This window comes from Leiobunum rupestre, chromosome 5, assembly GCF_980474605.1.
Source record: "Leiobunum rupestre chromosome 5, qqLeiRupe1.1.hap1, whole genome shotgun sequence".
Taxonomy (NCBI): domain Eukaryota; kingdom Metazoa; phylum Arthropoda; class Arachnida; order Opiliones; family Sclerosomatidae; genus Leiobunum; species Leiobunum rupestre.
Genome location: NC_143388.1, coordinates 5,673,886 through 5,695,144, shown reverse-complemented (window position 1 = coordinate 5,695,144; position 21,259 = coordinate 5,673,886). Strand labels below are relative to the sequence as shown.

Below are 21,259 nucleotides of genomic sequence, written 5' to 3'. Positions count from 1 at the left end.
ATGGACCAACACCATAATATTAATAGTTGTAAAGAACAAAAAAAATTCAATTTATCATAATGTCATGTAATTATTAAAATCAATTCCCGCAAGGAGTAGTTTCCGGTTAAATAGAACCTTTAGTCGTGAAACAGGAAGGAGAAAGGTTGGATCAGCTTTTGTAGAATATCGTGCTGTGAAAGCATTAAGAATGGGCGGTGGGCGAAAACTCTTTCAGGCGTTGCAATTAAATATTTAGCACATTTGAGAATTCCTTTCTAAAAATAAGTATAGCAAGGTTTACAATAGGGCAATAAACTGTTTCAGTATTAGTAGTGATTAAGCTTACTACAAACGATAAGACTAGAAAAAAATGGTTTGTTTCTTTTAAGGGCAAGTTATTCATTATATTGTATCCACAAGAATAAATTCTTTATAATATTTACTAAATCTCTTAAGTCGTAAAAATTTTGTTCACTTTTTACCCATTTAGTATATTAAAAATTTATATTTATACTATAGTCGATTTTGATACAATTAATTAATATCATTAATTGTGTATAAGATTGTTAATTTATTCGGTAACTTGGTCGGTGTAACGCTTTGATTACAAATCGTTTCTAGAAATTCCATTTCAAGACAAGAACCGATATACTCGGGGCATAGGACTGTGATATGTTGTTATACCGACGCCCCGCCCTATTTCAAGGGATATATCTTGGTTTTAGGTGCCATCTCTTGAACGGAACACGATACATTTTGCATAAATATTATTTTTTTAATAATAAAATTTTAATTATTTTTTATAAATACGCGTATAAATTAAATTTATAATTTAATAATTTAATTTATATTTATGTATGAACTATTTCTTAGTTTTTTAATTATAACGTAATTTTACTCATTATTAATTAATATTATAATAGTAACTCATTTTAAAAAATTCATCGTTACAGTATTTATTTATGCCAACAAAGTATAAATGTTGAATTTATCAAAACTTTATTTGTTTCTACTTAGGGAGAATGAATTTAGCGTTTCTACCAATTTAAAATATTTATCGGTTCCTTCGAAACATCTTTATTATCGAAGCAAAAAGCCATTCAAATATACTCCAGTCTTTTCTGCACGTTAGCTATCCCAATAAAATCAAAGATTAATTTAAGTTCCCACAAAAGGAATATTAAATGATAGGAAATTATAATTTTACTGAGTTTACTCAAGAAGACAATACGAAATTGGTCTGGTAAAATGTAACAGCAATAATTTTACAGGAGGAAATAATTATAATATAATCCTTTATGTTATGACCTTTTATTTTATTGTACGACCTTAACTAAGAAATATAAAATATACTTTCTATACTAAAAATTGGACTCAGCTAAAAAAAACTCTGCAGTAAATGGATAATAGCCAAATCAACTAATTAAAATGCCAAACCGTAATGAATTTAGAATTTCGCAAAATAAGGTAGCAGTAACTTAATCAAATATGGCTAAATGTTCTTGGTGTCAAGGGAAAAATTTGGAATTTTAAATCATTTTCTCAATATCTCCACTGGAGCGTGAATATCATTTTTTACCTAAGTCGCAATTCCGGATTTGTGTGCAATAGATTCACCTAGGGCTGTCAGCCGCCGCCGCCGCCGTACTATATCCAACTCTTCAACCCTAAGGGTTATAATTTTAATTTATACCGCAAACAATAGGTAATTACAGATAATTTTGGGCTCATAATTTTAACACAACCAAATTCCGGTGTCCCAGACCAGGGGAAATTACCAATTTGGTTATTTAACAATTGCCACCTAGAAATCTATGCACTTTTCTTAATTTAAATTCGAATTAATTGAAAATAATAATAATATTGGGGTGGCGGAGTGGTAGCACTTTCACCTCGCAACAAGAGGAACCGGGTTCGATCCCAACTTGTGGCACTGGGTGAAAACTCGGTCCCACTCCTTCTGCGTTGAGTTTGCAAGTTCTCTCCCCTCTGGTTTAAGGGCTTTTCCCCGAGCTCTTCGGTTTCCCCTTCCATAATAACTTGTAGAGGTTAATAACGGTAATAGTTAGTGTAGGGAGCTGTTGGCTCGCGTGGCATTCAGGGCTTGCCATCACCCTCCTACGCACTGGATTATTGGCTTTAAAAGTCACTTGATGACTTAGGCCTAAGGTGGTGCCTTGGGTATTATTAGCGAATAAGTAGATTAGTCCATTATGAAAAGGGATAATAAAGCTAAACCCTTAACAAATTTGAAGAAAATTTAAAAACTTACATAGCAGCTCGTACCGATAGGTCTTCGAGCAAACAAAAATCGGTACGAGCTATTAGTAAGTTCTTCAAATTTGTTAAGGGTTTAGCTTTATTATCCCTTTACATAATGGACTAATCTAGTTATTCGCTACTTTTATCATCCTTTACAATGCAGTTCATAGGTGGTTCCTTTTAACTTAGCCTTGGGTATTAGCCTGGCTGATTATTATTATTATTTATTATAATACAGTTGTATTTATTATTTTAATTTTCAAGTTATAAAAGATTTTTACTTCATAGGAAATGTGTGTTTATAAATTAAAATAGTGATTGAGATAGTGTGCGTTTCTGGATGGACAGTTTGATTGAGAAAACGTGTTTTAATCAAAGGGTAGGGTGATTGTGAAAAAAAAAATGCTTTTATTATTAAGAACCCGTTACGAGTAAAACTTATAATTATACATCAATTGATAGAAACTTTCAAGCCCTTGATATACCAAATGGAAATGTTTGAAACTAGTAGAGGTTAACGGTAATAGTTAGTGTAGGGAGGTGTTGGCTCGCTTGCCATGAAGGGCTTGCCACCACCCTCTTACGCATTGTAACCCGGTCACCTGTTTAAAGGCATTAAAAGTCACTAGATGACTTGGACCTAAGGTGGTGCCTTAGATATTTGCCTAGCTGATTACTATTATTCTTAATTTTATTTTACTTATTTCTGCCTTGAAATCTGCATGCTTTTATGTAATCTATTTTGTGGTTCGTAATTATGGTTTTTGTGAAATTTTATGGTATTATAATTTCTAAAACCAGTGGTCATTCTAAATTTGGAATAAGTGTATTATTGCTCATTAAAAATTACATCATTTTTTAACAAACGAATTTGAAAATACACGCTTAATTCTTTATTGGTATTGTTTATATTTATAACGCTTTCAAAATCAAAATCCTTCAAAAAGTATAATAATGTATTATGTCAAAAAATGCAAATTATCGGCTATTGTACTATAAAGTATCGATAACCATATAAAAGAAAATCTAATTTTAAAGGTGTAAAACAAAGAAAGGCATATTCTTTGTTCTGGTTTCTGGGTTTTTTAATTAGCGGTTGGGAAAGTGTTGTCATGCATTTTCTCTTTGTGATAAAGTAACTCTTATGTGGTTTATTTTAGCGCGTTAATTAGATTGAAAGACAGGGTGTTTGAAAAATTATTCTTCGTGGACAGGGTTATTGAAAATTTAATCTTCGTGGACAGGGTTATTGAAAATTTAATCTTTATGGACAGGTTTATTGATAATTTATATTCATGGACAGAATGATTGAAAAATTATTATTCATGGATAGGGTTATTGAAAGTTAATCTTTAGGGACAGGGTTATTGAAAAAAATTCTTCATTTACAGAATGATTGAAAACATTTACTGTAATCTCAGGCTGTTACAAAACGTTTATTACGTCAACGTACAACGCGATTGAAAAATCGTGCAAAATGTAACTCTTCCACACCTATTTATATATTTAACAACTCAAGAGGGCTGTATGTACTCAAATGTCTGTAGCATCTGGTTTTTTTACCTTGAATATCGGTTACGGTAGTTAAGCACTTTATTGTTAAAATATCTCCATAAAAATTCGAATTTAAGGTTGATATCATTATTATTAATTTGTGGAAAGGACACGATATCAAATTAATTTCATAAATTGGCAATTGCTAATTTGGGTGAGATTCAATAAAAATATAAACATTTTTAATTTTGGTGGTACAAATTAAATTTGTAATTTTGAAATTATTGGAACGAATTTTAGAATCATATAAATTAAAATTTGTTACCATGGCTTAAAATATTTTAATTAAATAAAGTCTTGGATCACGACTGATACTTCATGGTATTTTTAAAAAACATTTAATTAAAAGTTTTCGCAACTTTCATAACTTTTAAATAAATGTTTCTAAAAATACCATCAGTCGTGATTCAAGACTTTATTTAATTAATAGAATTTTAGAAATTAAATTAAAAATTTGAATTTTGACCACTCAAATTAAATTTATAATTTTATTATTTTGAAGATAGCATACACGTTTTAAGGTAAATATTGAATTTATCTATTACTATCTAAGCCTATCTCACAAATCATCTTTTTGACTTAGCCCCTTTCCTTTTTGTAATATCTATTTAAAAGTCAAATAAATGTAAATTGAATAGGCGAAACTATAAAGTCCAGGGGGGCTGAAAAGATGGTAGTCACGTGACTTTGTGAAGAACTGCAGCGCCATCGATCTTAAGAAATACGAACTATTATTGATTTTAATTTGGCTAATGGCGGTTTTAATTTTGATCGATTCATCTAAATTATCTAATTATTATTATTATTTAAAACATTTTGTAAAAGAAAGGTGCCAGTTAATTAGCTGTCCGCCGTATCTGGAAGGAATAATTTTTTCTTTACCGTCGCACGGCCAACTATGAACACGATTTACCGAATCGAAGTTGGTTGTGAAATGGTAGTCACGTGATTTTGTTTTCCCATTTTAACAAGTTGGTTAAGACCAAATTTACTTTATAGTTTCGCCTATTGAATAGTAGGTACATTTTTTTAAATAATAAAATATAATAGCAGATAGATTAAGAATAATTAACCAAAATCCTTTTCATAGGAAACTCTCTTGACGTCGTGGTCAATATTACAACCACGCGGCTGATGATATTATGAGTATGCAAATTTTATTCCCTGCAGCAGTCTGTCTACAAAGAGACACCTGAGAGCTGCGGTTGGCAACCGAAGGCTGATTCAATTTAAGAAGCCCAAAGTGCACCTTCCTTCGAGAAGATGCTTTAGAGAGTTAGTCTTTTCTTGATGGTTTAGACGGCATACGCAAACCCAATTTAAAAGACTAAACTTGTAGCTGGAACATATAGCTACCTCAGAGCAAGAGTCAAGCAAGTCCGAAAACCCCTATTTGAGAAAAACCAATTTTAAGTTCGAAATCTAGCAAAATAACAATGATAATCTAAAAATGAAAATTGATAAAAATAGAGTGAAAATATATGTTGAAAATTTTGTACTGAGCCACCTTAATTTAAAAAAACTCAAGGATTCGTATTTTGAATTTCCGTCAATAGTCACGTATCTCGACTTACTTGACTTTTGCTCTCAGGTAGCGATATATTTTTATCTCCTTCCCTGGTACACGCGTACTTCCTCGCCTTAGAATTCCCCTGAACAGAGCTAGAGCCAATTATCTGGTTTAATGGATGGATAACTTTCTGTTCTATCTAATTTTCGAAGAGATTCCATGGCTTGATCGTCCCGTTTTAATATCTAATGGGTTTTAGGTCAAGTACAAACTTAATTTCTAAAAGTCTAGGTTTTTAATCGGAATTATTCGATTAGTGCAATATTTTAAGCTTCAAAGAAAACGACTTTTCCGAAAATTGGTTGACCAAGTTTGATCCCAAAACTATATTATAATTTTTGACCGATCCAAAATAGACTTCAATTGAAATTTACGATCCAAATCGGGCAATATTTGATTCAATTACAATGTAGGAAATTGGAATTTTGTTCCAATTGTAACAAAATTATTTGAAACAAACACAATTGGATGTGTCTAAATTAAAATTATATCCCAATTTGAACACTGGATCCCGTCATTTTCGTACGTTTAAATTATTCAACACATGCACTTATAGAATACAGCTCATAGACATGATACAGCTATAGGAGCAACAAACACAGCACCCCACACATCGAGAACGCAACCCGCCAAGAGTCGTGCATTTCCTCGTGTACATATTTCATTGGTTAGACGCTTTAGCACTTGCTGCCGTCTGAAGGGGAAAATTCGGAAATTGTCTTCCCCCTTTCCGTAAAATGTTCAGCGTAAAGGCTCGTCCAATTAAATCTGTACACAACACTGCGTTAGCGTTTTTAAAGGCTGGCTGCGTTCTCCTTGTGTTTGTTGCTCCTAGCTTACAGTAAATACTCAAAGAAATTAATATTAAAATGATAATCTCTGATCATTTTAATATTTGAGTAATTTAATGATCTTAAAAATATGATAAAATAGGATTTAGCTATATTATCCTTTTTAATTATGGACATATCTCTTTTTCGCGTATTTTATAATTCTTCGCACAGTCCATAGGTGGTCACTTCTAACTTAAAAAAATGAATTTGGCCGCTAATTAAAATCAGATTGTACAAATTATACGTTAGAATATTAACCATTTCGTACCTAATAACCAATCACTTCGCGAATAAATAAAATTCTATGTTAGAAAATTAGTCAAAAGAATTGAACTAATTTTAAAAAGCACTAAGCTATATAATATCTGATTATATTATACTGATTAACATTGTTATTGTGGATCCTTATAACCAGTGAAGAGATAACTTGCAATCTCAAATAGAAAGGACTTGTTCCGAATTTCCACGCATTGCCAATAACTGGGATTGAACCCAGCTCCTTTTCAGCGAGGAGAATGTGCTAACCACTTCGCCACCCCACTTGCGTAGTAGGTTTAAAAATCTTCCTCATTGAGATATATACTCATTTTCAAAACTAGTCGTTTGACCGTTAATAAAAGTCATATTGCAAAGATGATCGCTATATAATATTTGTGCACATAATAAAAGAAATAGTGCAAATATATATATTTTTTTGGTGAGAGCATAAATTCCCTATTTGATACCTTAGGAACATTTAATATACGTCTAAAATCTGGGAAACTTCCCCCAAACCTGGTTTGGCGTGACCACAAAGGAAACTAATGATCTATAGAAATTCCAATTAGGGAGGAAACCACATTCGCAAATTACCGCGCTAATCTACGCCGACTCTGGTAAAAATAAAATATAAAAGTTATATATGATTGTTAATACATCTATTACCGCCTTAATTGAAGGCAAATATGTCGTAAGTTCTATTTGGTAGTTTTTTTAAACCACCCAACACCCGGATCGACATTCAACAATAATAAATGAATATATTTTGGAACAGAAAATTAATGGTTAAAATATTTTTCGTCCACAATGCTAATTTATAACAGTGGACTGAAATTGTAAAGTATCTTCTGTTTCACGAAACTAAATTTCATTGTGTCGTATCCCAAAAATCCATTCTAAATAATGGCTAAATAAGTCTCTTTTAAAATTAAGAGAAAAGTATTTTCTAGAAATATAAATATTTTTACAAAAATGCCGGCTATCAGCGTTTCGATGTTCTAGGGTGCTATGTAATTCGTAACTAATAAGTAATAAACTATATTATCCTTGTTATCTATAAAGGAAATAATGTAATATAATCTTTAAGAAATAAAATTATCTATGTAGCAAATAGCTATAAAAATATTCTTATAAATTAGGCCTACAAATTGAAGCTAATTAATAATAAAAATACTATATAATAAATTAATGAATTTTTTCATTATTAAAAATCGATTAAGAGATACTACTTAAAATCATACATAACACTTAATTTTAATAAAGTCATATTTCACAATTCTCCAAATAAATATTAATAATCTTAATAATAATATCATCAATTCAATCATGAATTTAATTTTTATTTTTTTAAATTAAATTAATTTTTTGTATTTCATTATTTTATTAAATTAAAATTAATTGTTTTCTTTCATGATTTTATTAAATTGAAAATAAATGTTTTATTTCATTATTTTATTAAATTAAAATTAATTGTTTTATTTCATTATTATATTATTAAACCAAATTTGTTTTATTTCATTATTTTATTAAATTAAAATTAATTGGTTTATTTCATTATTTTATTAAATTAAAATTAATTGGTTTATTTCATTACTTTATTAAATTAAAATTAATTGGTTTATTTCATTATTTTATTAAATTAAAATTAATTGGTTTATTTCATTATTTTATTAAATTAAAATTAATTGGTTTATTTCATTATTATATTATTAAATCAAATTTGTTTTATTTCATTATTATATTACTAAATAAAATTTGTTTTATTTCATCATTACATTATTAAATCCGAATTGTTTTATTTCATTATTTTATTATTAAATCAAAATTGTGATATTTCATTATTATATTGTTAAATAAAATTTTGTTATTTCATTATTATATTGTAAAAATAAAAATTGGGTTATTTCATTATTATATTGTTAAATAAAAATTGTGTTATTTCATTATAATATTGTTAAATAAAAATTGCGTAATTTCATTAGATCCCAATCATAACCATAATCAATACTTTTAATTTGAGCACAGTATTCAAACTTCGGCTTAATTTTGGAGGATGAATGTGAAAATTCGGATAACGCCATTTTAGGCCAAGATGTACAATTATATTGATTAGGGCATCGGGTCCTTGTAGATGGGATATGGAAGCGACAAGGGAAAAGAGATAGCTCCAAATTTTAAAACAATCCCCAGCGAAACGATCAAAGAGAATCCACCTTTAGCAGGAGGTGAACATCGATCGACGCCCGTGAACTTTGCAAAGGGTTCGACTACGCGTCTTGGAGAGCCTGAAACACAGGGTTGGTGTAAAAAATACCAAATTAATGGGTAATTTTCAGCCTCACGTAGCTGACTTAGAGGAAGGGTATCTTAACAAGAATTTGCTTACGCAGTCCATTTAGCCAAGGGTAACCAAACACTTTCATCCAAGTCAAGGAAAATATCGCGTATCCTGTAAAGATTTTCCGGTACAGATTGTACCTTTTCCCCGCCATTCGCTTTACTTCGCGATGACCTATATACCAATTCACTCTACTATCTTCAGTGGTATGGGACTTTGAAAAGCTCTTAGAAACGTTATAGGCCTAGGATTTCTTCTGGCAGTTTCCCTGTAAGTTTTCTTCCCACCACGCAAATATCCTGGTGGTAGGCCAACCGCAGAACACGTTGGCCTACCACCAGGATATTTGCGCGGCGGGAAGAAAACTTACAGGAAAACTGGCAGAAGAAATCCTAGGCCTTTAAGGTACAATATAAAAGATTGTATAAGTTACCAAAAAATCAATATAATATCTCCGTTACTCTCTCTCTGTTTTTCCCCTTCTAATAAAATGAAACGTTTCAATGATTTCCACAGGGTATAAACGTTAACGAAAGTGTTCACGCGTTCCGCAATTACTTGAGGATTGTGTCTTAGATTAAAGATAAGGGCGCCCCTTTATCGCTATCTTCCCGGAACAGCAACGATACGTTTTTCTACGAAAAAGAGCGAGACACCTTTTGTTCCAGATTTTAATTTAAATTTTCCTGGGCTTCACGAATATTGAAAATGACAGGACATAAAGGAATTGAAATACACGAGAGGCACCGGACCTGAGGGGATCGCTGAATGGGTAACGCGCGGATTTTTGAGCCCAGGGATTAAAATGAGGACGAAAATTAAATTTGAGGGGTCGCGTTGCCTCAAAGCTCGAGGTTTTGCGTCTTCCCTTGGAGACATATTGATTTGGAAGAATCAAATCTTCCTCGTGGAAATTGCGGTCCAAAATAAACCACGATTGGGGCTTTCAATTAGTTTACCGTTTTCAATTTTTGGAGGTGAATAAAGAAGGACGTTTAATGGCTAGCATAAGAAGGTCAAAGGTCAAAATATATGACTAGATATATTTTGTGGAATGATATTTTTTTAAAAGATATAAATTTACGTGTACGTAATAAAGTAAATTTAAAAAAATGTTTGTAATTTTGAAATTTTTAAATAAAATGAATATATTTGTTTGTAATTTCATAAAACTTATTTACGCTGAATAGCTTTATTTTAAATTATTAATATTATATTATTGATATATATTTAATCATAACCTTCAACGGATTTTGGTTACGTATTTGGCTTTTGTGTTATAGTAGGTAAAGAACTAAATTCTTTGTTAGAAATTAAACTTCAAAGCCAAAATATTACAGACCTTGACTAAATATAATCCAGATTATTGAACAATGAGCATTAACAATGTTTATAAATTATTTATCCTCAAAAAGTTTAAATTGGTAGTTTTGACCAACTTGTCGAAAAAATTAATCCCGTACGATTATTGTAATATAAAAAAAAATTAATAATTTTCAATTTTTTTTCACTTTGCAATTAGTCTCAAATTGTTCGTCAAGTTGGCCCGACAAACATAGCCTAGTGTTGTGTTATATTTAATTGGATAGTCTACATAAACCGATTACACCCAAACAACATTCACAACGGTAGATGTATCGAATTAGCAAAGTTGCTTCATTAGAAAGATTACCAGCAGGTACATTAACTCACCTAATATCATCAAGTAGGTCGATATCCACTTGATGTTTGTTTTGTAATTTCGTCAGCTGATCATTTTGGGAATTCCGCAAGCTAGTGGTGATCTTAGCCTGAAAAAAATTAAATAGTAATTAGTTTAGTTAAACATAGCAAACAAAATAAATCTAATTTTCTTCGAAAATAACGTAATTAAGGTAATTTTCGATGTACGTAATAAATTTCGTAAAATTATTCTATTTGACATTTAAAATATTTAAAATAATTACGAGTTTGTATCCTTTAACTTTGTTTCCTTTGGCGTTATTAAACCGATTATAAGTTTTCGACATTTGTGCGAGGCACGTCTTCCCAGAATTAAAACGAAGCCGAATCTATTTGATTATCATCCGCCTTCAACGGTTTATTAACGTGCCTCAATAATATTGTGCAAGGACAACGCGTTCCCGAGCTCGTCAATAATCTTTCAGAAGACTGAAGACTCATAAAGCAACTGATCAATGTTCAAGTTGTACCTTAAATAAGGTATATGCCTTAGTATACTTAGTATAGATGCGCTATGATCAGAGCTCTTGAAGGGTTATAAGCTGGAAACCGTTGCGGAGATAAGAGTAACTTTATCTGTGGAGGGACTTATCAGGAGAAATTCACTAAATTAGACTGACATATGTTATTGTACACCGTTACCCTGATAATAATTTCCAAAATAGTTGCCTTGGCCATTTTAAATGCTCACACCTTTTATATCACAAAATATTTGCTTGTCTATTATCAGAAGTATGTAATATTTATCGTACTAAAGAAGTAGGACTTAAAAACTCAAAATGAACCGTATTACTCAGCTCAGTTATTTTCAATCAACAAATTTATTTATGCACATTTGCTTGTCTATTATCAGAAGTATGTAATATTTGTCGTACTTAAGAAGTAGGACTTAAAAATTCAAAATGAGCCGTATTACTCAGCTCAGTTATTTTCAATCAATAAATTTATTTATGCATATTTGCTTGTCTATTATCAGAAGTATGTAATATTTGTCGTACTAAAGAAGTAGGACTTAAAAACTCAAAATGAACCTTATTACTCAGCTCAGCTATTTTCAATCCATTAACTTATTTGTGCACCATATTTTTCGGAAATATTATAAGAAAATATTATATCAATTGCGTATTGAGATATACATATTTATTACAGTTAACGTAGCTAACCATGTGTATGAAAGGAGGGGTTAATTAATTAACACATTAAATATTCAAGAATGTCCAAAAATTTCAAACACATCGTCACGCAACGTTTAATTTCATTTTCGTGACAGACGGACGAAAATGGTTGTATTTACTATCGAATTTTCTGATATTGATTGTGAAATAACATACGTAATTTTAAATCAATCAATTGATAAAATAATCTCGAAAGAGGTGGAGTCATAAAAACGTAATACGTGTAAATTTTAGAGATATTGGAATTTTTCATTGCTACCTCATTTCATTTATAAATGCACAAAACATTAAAAAAATATAAATTTATAGAATTAAAAAAATATTTAATATTATAACGATAGCAATTTTGTTGATGAAAATATATTTATTTATTTATTAACAATTCGAAAACAAGGCGTGTATTTTTCAATCAACTGAAAGCTCTTACTAGACCATACAAGAAAAGCTAACTTAGGAGTTAAGTGCGCTGGCCCGGGGCGATGCAGTGCAGACACGGTCGAAGGGGTATAATAAATGTTGACATAAATAGGAGAAAGTAAACGCTTACTTTTCGAGGCGGTGGTTGCATGGATCCGCTACGTTTTCGTTCCATGCTGGGATTTCTTTATTAGCGAGCTCGTCTTCTAACATATCAGCCGTGAGCATTGATCGCGCTGACCTCTTCCCATATTCCTCGAGTTGACTGAGAACGCGAAAAAAACGTTGCCGAGTTTTGCGGCTAAGCCTACTTCCCAGTTTTGGTCTTTTCTGTCACATACAGAGCGCGAATGCTGCGGCGCTCGGAGGGAAAACCTTTGCGCCGAAGCCCCACTACGCTATTCGAAGGACACAATTCGCGTCGACAAAAAAAAAGAACGATGCGGCGAGACTCCGCGCTTCGAAAATCGAATTCAGCTCGCTTCTTAGCGGCATCTAGCGGTGAGTTAGTGCGAATGCTTTTGAACGCTATAGTTTATTTTACATACACTTTAAACTTCTAGTACTGGTTTATTTATTATTTGAAGTACCGTAATGGTCTACTAGTATTTCTAATTTATTGTATGTTATTTTGATTAGTACCAATAGATGGCGGTAGTGTCTTCGATTTCATATTTTATCAAACGTTAGTCGAGACTTTTACTTCGAGGGTTTTTGATTAAATGTCAACTACGGTACTACCTAACTATTATTTCAATAAAAATTAATTATTTATTAAATTAAAAATCAATTTATAACTAAAAATTAATTTCTTATATTTATCTACTTATTTAAAATGCTTTTGATATTCACTTTGTAAAAAATCGTGCCCCATATTTTTTATGGGTATACTAAAATTATAATTTATTGGGGTCTTTCGTAAAGAAGATTATTTTCAAATTTAAGAATTTCAATTTAAAATTTAAAATATAAATTTACTAACCTTGAATATATATATATATGGTTCTTTCACCGTAACATTGGTAACTAAACTAATTCCAAAATAATTTAATTCCGCAATTAAACCCAACAGATTTCGTCAAAGTTCCGATGAAAAAAAATCGAGTTAATATATGACTAGAGGCAAGGGTGACGGCTAGATCAATCGACTCTTGGGTGACAAATCAATTACAAGAAGCTGACGAGACAAGCATACGAGGCTTTCATAATAACAAGAATTTATCCAAGTTAGCACAGAATATGTAACTCCAACTATATCCTTTATATTAATGATTCCTTCAAATTATTCTACTCCTTCACTCAAAGAGAGCCTTAGAGGATTCTGGAATGTCTTCCCCCCTTACCGGAAGGATTACGCCAGTAAAGACGAAGGGGGTGTGGTTTTTCTTCCGTGAGTCATCAGACGAATAAGGTGATGCCTGATTACCCGAATAAATATTTGAGAAATAATAATTGTCGGGATGAAATTGTGAAGACATCTCTTACGTGTAAAAACGATTAACGAAAAACCATTAGAACCACCCAACAGATGATTTAATATTTCGTCAACCTACAAAACTCAATGGAATGCCGATAATTGAATTTGTCGAGAGGAAATTGAAATCGTCGCGTAAATATTAACAAAAGCGTCGGTCAAACGTCGCCTCATTTCAGAAGTTCTAAAAGATCGTGAGAGTCCGGAAGGCGAAGCGTTGATAGCTTGTCACCCCGAATCTACCTTCGTTTCTCACCCGTATCAAAAACACCAGTTGGTCGCGGCTTCATAACGAATTTTTGATGGGCTAGAGCGACGTCCTAACGCGCTAGCCGTATCAGTTTCAGAGGTCCGACGAACGGCAATCTCGGCGCCCCGAAAAACACCCAAGGGGAAAGGTGCCCACTCCTAAATCGAAATTCACCTCAGCGACCTCTAAATTAGGGGGCTTTTTCGTGCCATCAATCAAATTGAGAGAAAATGATAAAGAAGTCGGGAAACATCTTCTGATCTTTCTTTTACCGTAAGCGCTCCAAAAATGCCACCAAAAATATGATGGGCCAGTGTGTGTGTATGTGGACTATAATGCGTTAAAATATAAGGAGGGGTATATAAAAAAAATAATACGAAGGGGAATAAGCAGAGCCGCATTCGGAAACGACAGCCTAAATTTTAGATTTTTGCCTTAGCACCCTCTTTATTACATTAAAAGGAACTTATGAAATAATACACCTTCGTTGTGGAAATTAAAATTGTATCGAGCGCAAATATGTTATATTATTCCAAATAACTTCATTTAGGTAGATTTTGAGGAATCAACACCTTCGTTCGAATTACGTTACAGGGGTGCCACAGGTCAGGGAAATTAAAAAAAGACCTGAAAGGTCAGACGAATTTAATTTAAATCTTAAATATATAAATATTATGTCCTTGAACGTAAAAATGTATATTTTAAGGTTTTCCTTTTTGAAATTTTAATTTAACTATTCAATTACAAAGGTTAGTCAAATGTTAGTCATGTAATAGTATATAACATTATCGGATTTAAACTTAAAATGTATTGTTTCTATGGTTTTTTATTATTGTTCTCTGACTTGGTACATATATGACGGCACACTGTGAAATGGGTGTAATTTTTTGATTTTTTTTTTTTAAATATAAACCCTGTAATTTTATGAAAAGTGTTGTAAAACATGTTATCTTGCAGGAAATAAAAAGGAATTGAATTGAATTATTTAGTTCTTTAAAAGTTGTGGTAATATTTTAAACGTTGCTATAAAGTATTTTGTTAAAACAAAACCCTTTATACTAAATATAAGTTGAAGAAAATTTATTAACTTTCCATAAAAATAAAATATGAAGTGGAAAAATGTCTAATTTTGGCCAGGACAAACAGGAATTTGCACAAAATTTGACAGAGCCAACGCTTGGAGCAGGCATTTTACCTACTTTAGTGATTTTTTAACCGCTTCCCAACACTAATCAACACTAAATTTTAGCCTATTTGAAGCTTTTTCAAAAAATAATTTCATAAACGCTGAGAGCCAGTGCTCCACGCATATAATAAATAGATACTGAATATTAGGTCGTGAATCGTCCGTTCCCCCTATCATGTGAAGAGACACTTCCCCTAGTAAATAGTAAGTAATATACTATAGAGACAGATACTTCATGGTTTAAAATAAACTTTTATTAAAAAGAATATTGGGGAAGCTTTTCGAGCCCACTCGCTCCTTTTCAACCCAGATAGAAATGGCGAAAAGCTTCCCCAATATTATTTTTAATAAAAATTTATTTTAAACCATGAAGTATCTGTCTCTATAGTATATTACTTACTATTTACTAGTTTAAACTAACCTTGGTTAAATTTTGCATTTATGAGACACTTCCCCTACCTCATATCGTCGTCCGTTCCCCATATCATATGAAGAGACACTTCCCCTACGTCATATCGTCGTCCGTTCCCCCTATCATGTGAAGAGACACTTCCCCTACCTCATATCGTCGTCCGTTCCCCCTATCATGTGAAGAGACACTTCCCCTACCTCATATCGTCGTCCGTTCCCCCTATCATGTGAACAGACACTTCCCCTACCTCATATCATCGTCCGTTCCCCCTATCATGTGAAGAGACACTTCCCCTACCTCATATCGTCGTCCGTTCCCCCTATCATGTGAAGAGACACTTCCCCTACCTCATATCGTCGTCCGTTCCCCCTATCATTTGAAGAGACACTTCCCCTACGTCATATCGTCATCCGCTCCCCCTATCATGTGAAGAGACACTTCCCCTACCTCATATCGTCGTCCGTTCCCCCTATCATGTGAAGAGACACTTACCCTACCTCATATCGTCGTCCGTTCCGTCGTCTTCTCATCCACTCTCCCAAGCTTACGAGAGACGACGCCACAAACAACTTTGTGACGTGCTGTGATGTAGGGGAAGTAAGTCTTCGCAAGAAATAATTTTTTAACAACTACCTGTGGAAATCGACATTTAATTTGGAAAAAGTCGTTATTGCGTAGGTTTTGCGATTATGTAACTTTTAAGGGTACAATTGAACCGAAAATATTCGAGGAATTTTTATTTAAAGGCCTAGGTTTTCTTCTGCCTGTTCCCCTTTAAATTTGGCCAACCACCAGGGTATTTGTGCTCCACTAAGTTAATTTAAAGGGGGACAGGCAGAAAAACCCTAGGCCTTTAAATTACTCAAATCCTCGATACAACAATGGCCACAGAATTATTTGAATTTTGAGGGTGGGACATACAGTATCATTTGTTTTGCGAAACGAGAAAGCAACCCTGAATTTCAGCCCGAAATTTTCCAAACCTTGATTAACGATACATAAAATTAAATTATGTCTATGACCCTCTTGTTTACGGTCGATTCGTGTCATTCTCGCTAATAAAAGAACTGGTATAAATATAAGAAACAGATTTGGGAAAAGTTGATTTACTCCCTGTCATTACAGAATCTCTATTAAGAAGACAACGAATATTTTCTCCGGACATCAATATATATGTATGGCAAACGTGTCGTAGATATTCCACATTTGGGGGACGACATGGAAGATTCCATCTCCGTAATAGGACAGACTACCTTCTCTCTCTCGTGTCAAATACAATAATAACGAACGCTTGAATTTATGGCCGGACTAAATTATTGGTCTTGAGCATCACAAGATAACCAAATTGACCGATTTGGTCGCTCACTACGAACCGTATGTGGGACTTGGTAATCGGAATTTATTACTGCAAAACGAGAGGCGACTTGCTACCTTTCCTGTTGCATTCATAGCTCATCATTTGCACAGTTTGCATCCTCCCCATGCGGACACTGGTCCCCCCCCCCCCAACCAAAATCCTAACTACACCTCATTGAACCTTTATTCGGCACTTACAAATTGTTACAATTATTTGAACTTATAGTTCAAGATGTTCATGGTATTCAGCTGACTAAGAACTTTGAAAAAAAGAAAACACGTTGATTGTAAAGCCTTTATTAATCAAACGTCTAAATGTAGATAGTCTTTAATAAATAATTAATCTATAAATATTTCCTTTTAAACAGTGTTTCTACTCACAAGGAGACGACCCGAGGTGTAACGCACCGATTTTGTTCAAACTCGGGGGTTTGGTAATCAATTTCGAACTTTTTCATTATTTTTTTATATATATTTTCTATTTTTAGCATTTTAAAAAATTTAAATTTTTTACAGGGGGTACCCTTAAAATTGGTCAGATTCCCATCTTATTTTCAATGGAAAAATTTACATTTGTGTTGTCAAAACATTTTTGGTTGCCATGGCCAAACGGTTGCCTATGGAGACATTACAAGTAACATGAAGGTCTACCAAACCCCTGAGTTTGAACAAAATCGGTGTGTTACACCTCGGGTCGTCTCCTTGTCAGTACACATTGTCTACTCTATTAAAATCTATTTTGTTATCATTATCGCTTAGAAATCCCACCCACAGTCACACATTTTTTACGCTCACTTAATCTCACGTTTGAATTCTTAAATAAATTTTAAATTGACAATCGAAGTACTTTTTCCTCTTCGTTTAAAGTCCTTAATTATTAAAAAAGACCTTCAATTTGGTAACTGATGGACATTTTGAATACACACAATCCCCCGATGTATTAAATATATTTTAATTAATTTAATTTAAATTTGAACCACTTTCAATAATCTTGTTCTTAATAAACCCAAGAGGAATTTTATCGATATTGAATTTTTTGAGTAACCTGCTTTTAATTTAAGTTAATTTTTAGACAAATTAAATAGAATTTACCGAGTTACCTGGTTTTGTAAATAAGGTAGCGAAACGCTAACGTGTTAATTATATTAATTTTATCGAAAAATGAATTGTTCAAGTTACCTTGTTTTGGAAATGAGGTAGCGACTCACGAACGAATTTATTTGGAGTTAGATGGCGCCTGTATCAATTGTTACGAAATTCAAATTTGACAATAGTGCGTACGCGGAGTGTGGGGTCCCGTAAATTGGGCAGAAATATAACTTAAAATTAAAATTTATTAATGAAACCGAAAAAGTAGTTCAGAAATGATAAGTACTAACTAAAAATATTTTTCAACCAAGTAGTTTTAATTTAAAAAAGTATGTAGACTTATTGGGGTAAAAAATGTATAATCTTTCAACGATGTTCTTATTGTAAACTAGTATTACTCGACGCTTGGCTGAGGAAGGACCGCGGTTCGAAAGCTCCCAAAGAAAAGATTTAAATAAATTATGTTTTTAAATAACTCCATGCAGTAGCAGTTCTTTTTAAAATATTTTAAACAATTTTCAATAAGTTTACCATGGAACAGAAATTAAATATTTTTAATAATGTAGACTTAAAATCGAAAATCGTGAAAAACCAATTAAATGGAAAAATGTTTAACTTTTTTGGCTCCTATTTAAAAAGTACCGAGGGCATGAGATTTCCTTTCGATTAATATATCCCTGACCCTTCAAAGGCTAATTCTTGGAGAGTTATTTGGAAAACGGCGGCATCGGCGGCATCGGCTACACTGTACACAAATCCCGTAGGATTGTGTGTAAAAAGCGCTTAAGGTCGACGGCTCCTATATGCAATAATTAATCACTTCGCATCTGGACAGGCCAGAAACTCTTAACCTCAACTCGCTGACACTTCGCGCCTCTAATCTCTCCAGTGAAGAAATCCTGAGATCCACTATAAATATTGCTCCCTCTTTTCTTTTAAGCAATTATAATGGAGAAAAAAGCTTCTTTGTAACTGAAAAAGTGCTCGTTTATTGGATCCTATCATCGCCGATCTCGGGAAGAATGCCGGCCAGTTGTTTTAATTTACCATCTTATTCCTTGGGTGGCTCGTATAGGGATGAGGTAATTTTATTAACTGAAGGGCGTTTTAACTTTTTAGAAGCTATTTACTCAACAAGGAGGAAACTAATTTATTGTAATTGAAAAATTTTTAAGAAATTATCTTCGTGGGATATTTTCCCTCATCAAAGTTTAGTAGAGCTAATCATATAACCAGCAGTTACGTGCTTTAGCTTATTCAATAATAGATTAACGATAAAAGAGGGACCAAGGAGTTGGTTAGGAATTTCTTGTCTAAAGGGACTAGAATGGGGAACCAAAGGCAGTTAGCTAGGAACCTCCTATATAAAGGGAGAAGAAATAGGGACCACAGGCAGTTGGCCAGGAGCCTAATATTAATTTTAATATATTAATATTAATAGTTGGCTAGGAACCTCATATCTAAAGGGACGAGAAAGAAGGACATCAGACAGTTGGCTAGGAACCTCATATCTAAAGGGACGAGAAAGAAGGACCTCAGACAGTTGGCTAGGAACCTCATATCTAAAGGGACGAGAAAGAAGGACGGCAGGCAGTTGGCTAGGAACCTCATATCTAAAGGGACAAGAAAGAAGGACTACAGGTAGTTGGCTAGGAACCTCATATCTAAAGGGACGAGAAAGAAGGACATCAGACAGTTGGCTAGGAACCTCATATCTAAAGGGACGAGAAAGAAGGACCTCAGACAGTTGGCTAGGAACCTCATATCTAAAGGGACGAGAAAGAAGGACGGCAGGCAGTTGGCTAGGAACCTCATATCTAAAGGGACAAGAAAGAAGGACTACAGGTAGTTGGCTAGGAACCTCATATCTAAAGGGACGAGAAAGAAGGACATCAGACAGTTGGCTAGGAACCTCATATCTAAAGGGACGAGAAAGAAGGACCTCAGACAGTTGGCTAGGAACCTCATATCTAAAGGGACGAGAAAGAAGGACCTCAGACAGTTGGCTAGGAACCTCATATCTAAAGGGACGAGAAAGAATGACGGCAGGCAGTTGGCTAGGAACCTCATATCTAAAGGGACGAGAAAGAAGGACATCAGACAGTTGGCTAGGAACCTCATATCTAAAGGGACGAGAAAGAAGGACCTCAGACAGTTGGCTAGGAACCTCATATCTAAAGGGACGAGAAAGAAGGACGGTAGGCAGTTGGCTAGGAACCTCATATCTAAAGGGACAAGAAAGAAGGACTACAGGTAGTTGGCTAGGAACCTCATATCCAAAGGGACGAGAAAGAAGGACATCAGACAGTTGGCTAGGAACCTCATATCTAAAGGGACGAGAAAGAAGGACCTCAGACAGTTGGCTAGGAACCTCATATCTAAAGGGACGAGAAAGAATGACGGCAGGCAGTTGGCTAGGAACCTCATATCTAAAGGGACGAGAAAGAAGGACATCAGACAGTTGGCTAGGAACCTCATATCTAAAGGGACGAGAAAGAAGGACCTCAGACAGTTGGCTAGGAACCTCATATCTAAAGGGACGAGAAAGAAGGACGGCAGGCAGTTGGCTAGGAACCTCATATCTAAAGGGACAAGAAAGAAGGACTACAGGTAGTTGGCTAGGAACCTCATATCTAAAGGGACGAGAAAGAAGGACATCAGACAGTTGGCTAGGAACCTCATATCTAAAGGGACGAGAAAGAAGGACCTCAGACAGTTGGCTAGGAACCTCATATCTAAAGGGACGAGAAAGAAGGACGGCAGGCAGTTGGCTAGGAACCTCATATCTAAAGGGACAAGAAAGAAGGACTACAGGTAGTTGGCTAGGAACCTCATATCTAAAGGGACGAGAAAGAAGGACATCAGACAGTTGGCTAGGAACCTCATATCTAAAGGGACGAGAAAGAAGGACCTCAGACAGTTGGCTAGGAACCTCATATCTAAAGGGACGAGAAAGAAGGACGGCAGGCAGTTGGCTAGGAACCTCATATCTAAAGGGACAAGAAAGAAGGACTACAGGTAGTTGGCTAGGAACCTCATATCTAAAGGGACGAGAAAGAAGGACATCAGACAGTTGGCTAGGAACCTCATATCTAAAGGGACGAGAAAGAAGGACCTCAGACAGTTGGCTAGGAACCTCATATCTAAAGGGACGAGAAAGAAGGACGGCAGGCAGTTGGCTAGGAACCTCATATCTAAAGGGACAAGAAAGAAGGACTACAGGTAGTTGGCTAGGAACCTCATATCTAAAGGGACGAGAAAGAAGGACATCAGACAGTTGGCTAGGAACCTCATATCTAAAGGGACGAGAAAGAAGGACCTCAGACAGTTGGCTAGGAACCTCATATCTAAAGGGACGAGAAAGAAGGACGGCAGGCAGTT

The 21,259-nt window shown here is 33.9% G+C and overlaps 1 protein-coding gene across 2 annotated transcripts in view; it reads right to left on the bottom strand.

The window, feature by feature from the left end:
- The window catches only part of nwk (FCH and double SH3 domains nervous wreck), a 51,495-nt gene extending 38,976 nt beyond the window's left edge, over positions 1–12,519 (bottom strand). Inside the window, exons 1-2 of one of the 2 annotated variants that reach the window (XM_090174461.1) lie at positions 12,242–12,519; positions 10,490–10,587 (exon numbers count right to left, since the gene is read on the bottom strand). In XM_090174461.1, the coding sequence (XP_090030587.1) occupies positions 10,490–10,587; positions 12,242–12,286 (143 nt within the window). In that variant the 5' untranslated portion in view covers positions 12,287–12,519. Of the gene's footprint in view, positions 1–10,489; positions 10,588–10,743; positions 10,867–12,241 lie in introns of those variants that run through there. The other variant, XM_090174460.1, reaches the window with a different exon arrangement.
- Positions 12,520–21,259: the final 8,740 nt, after the last annotated feature.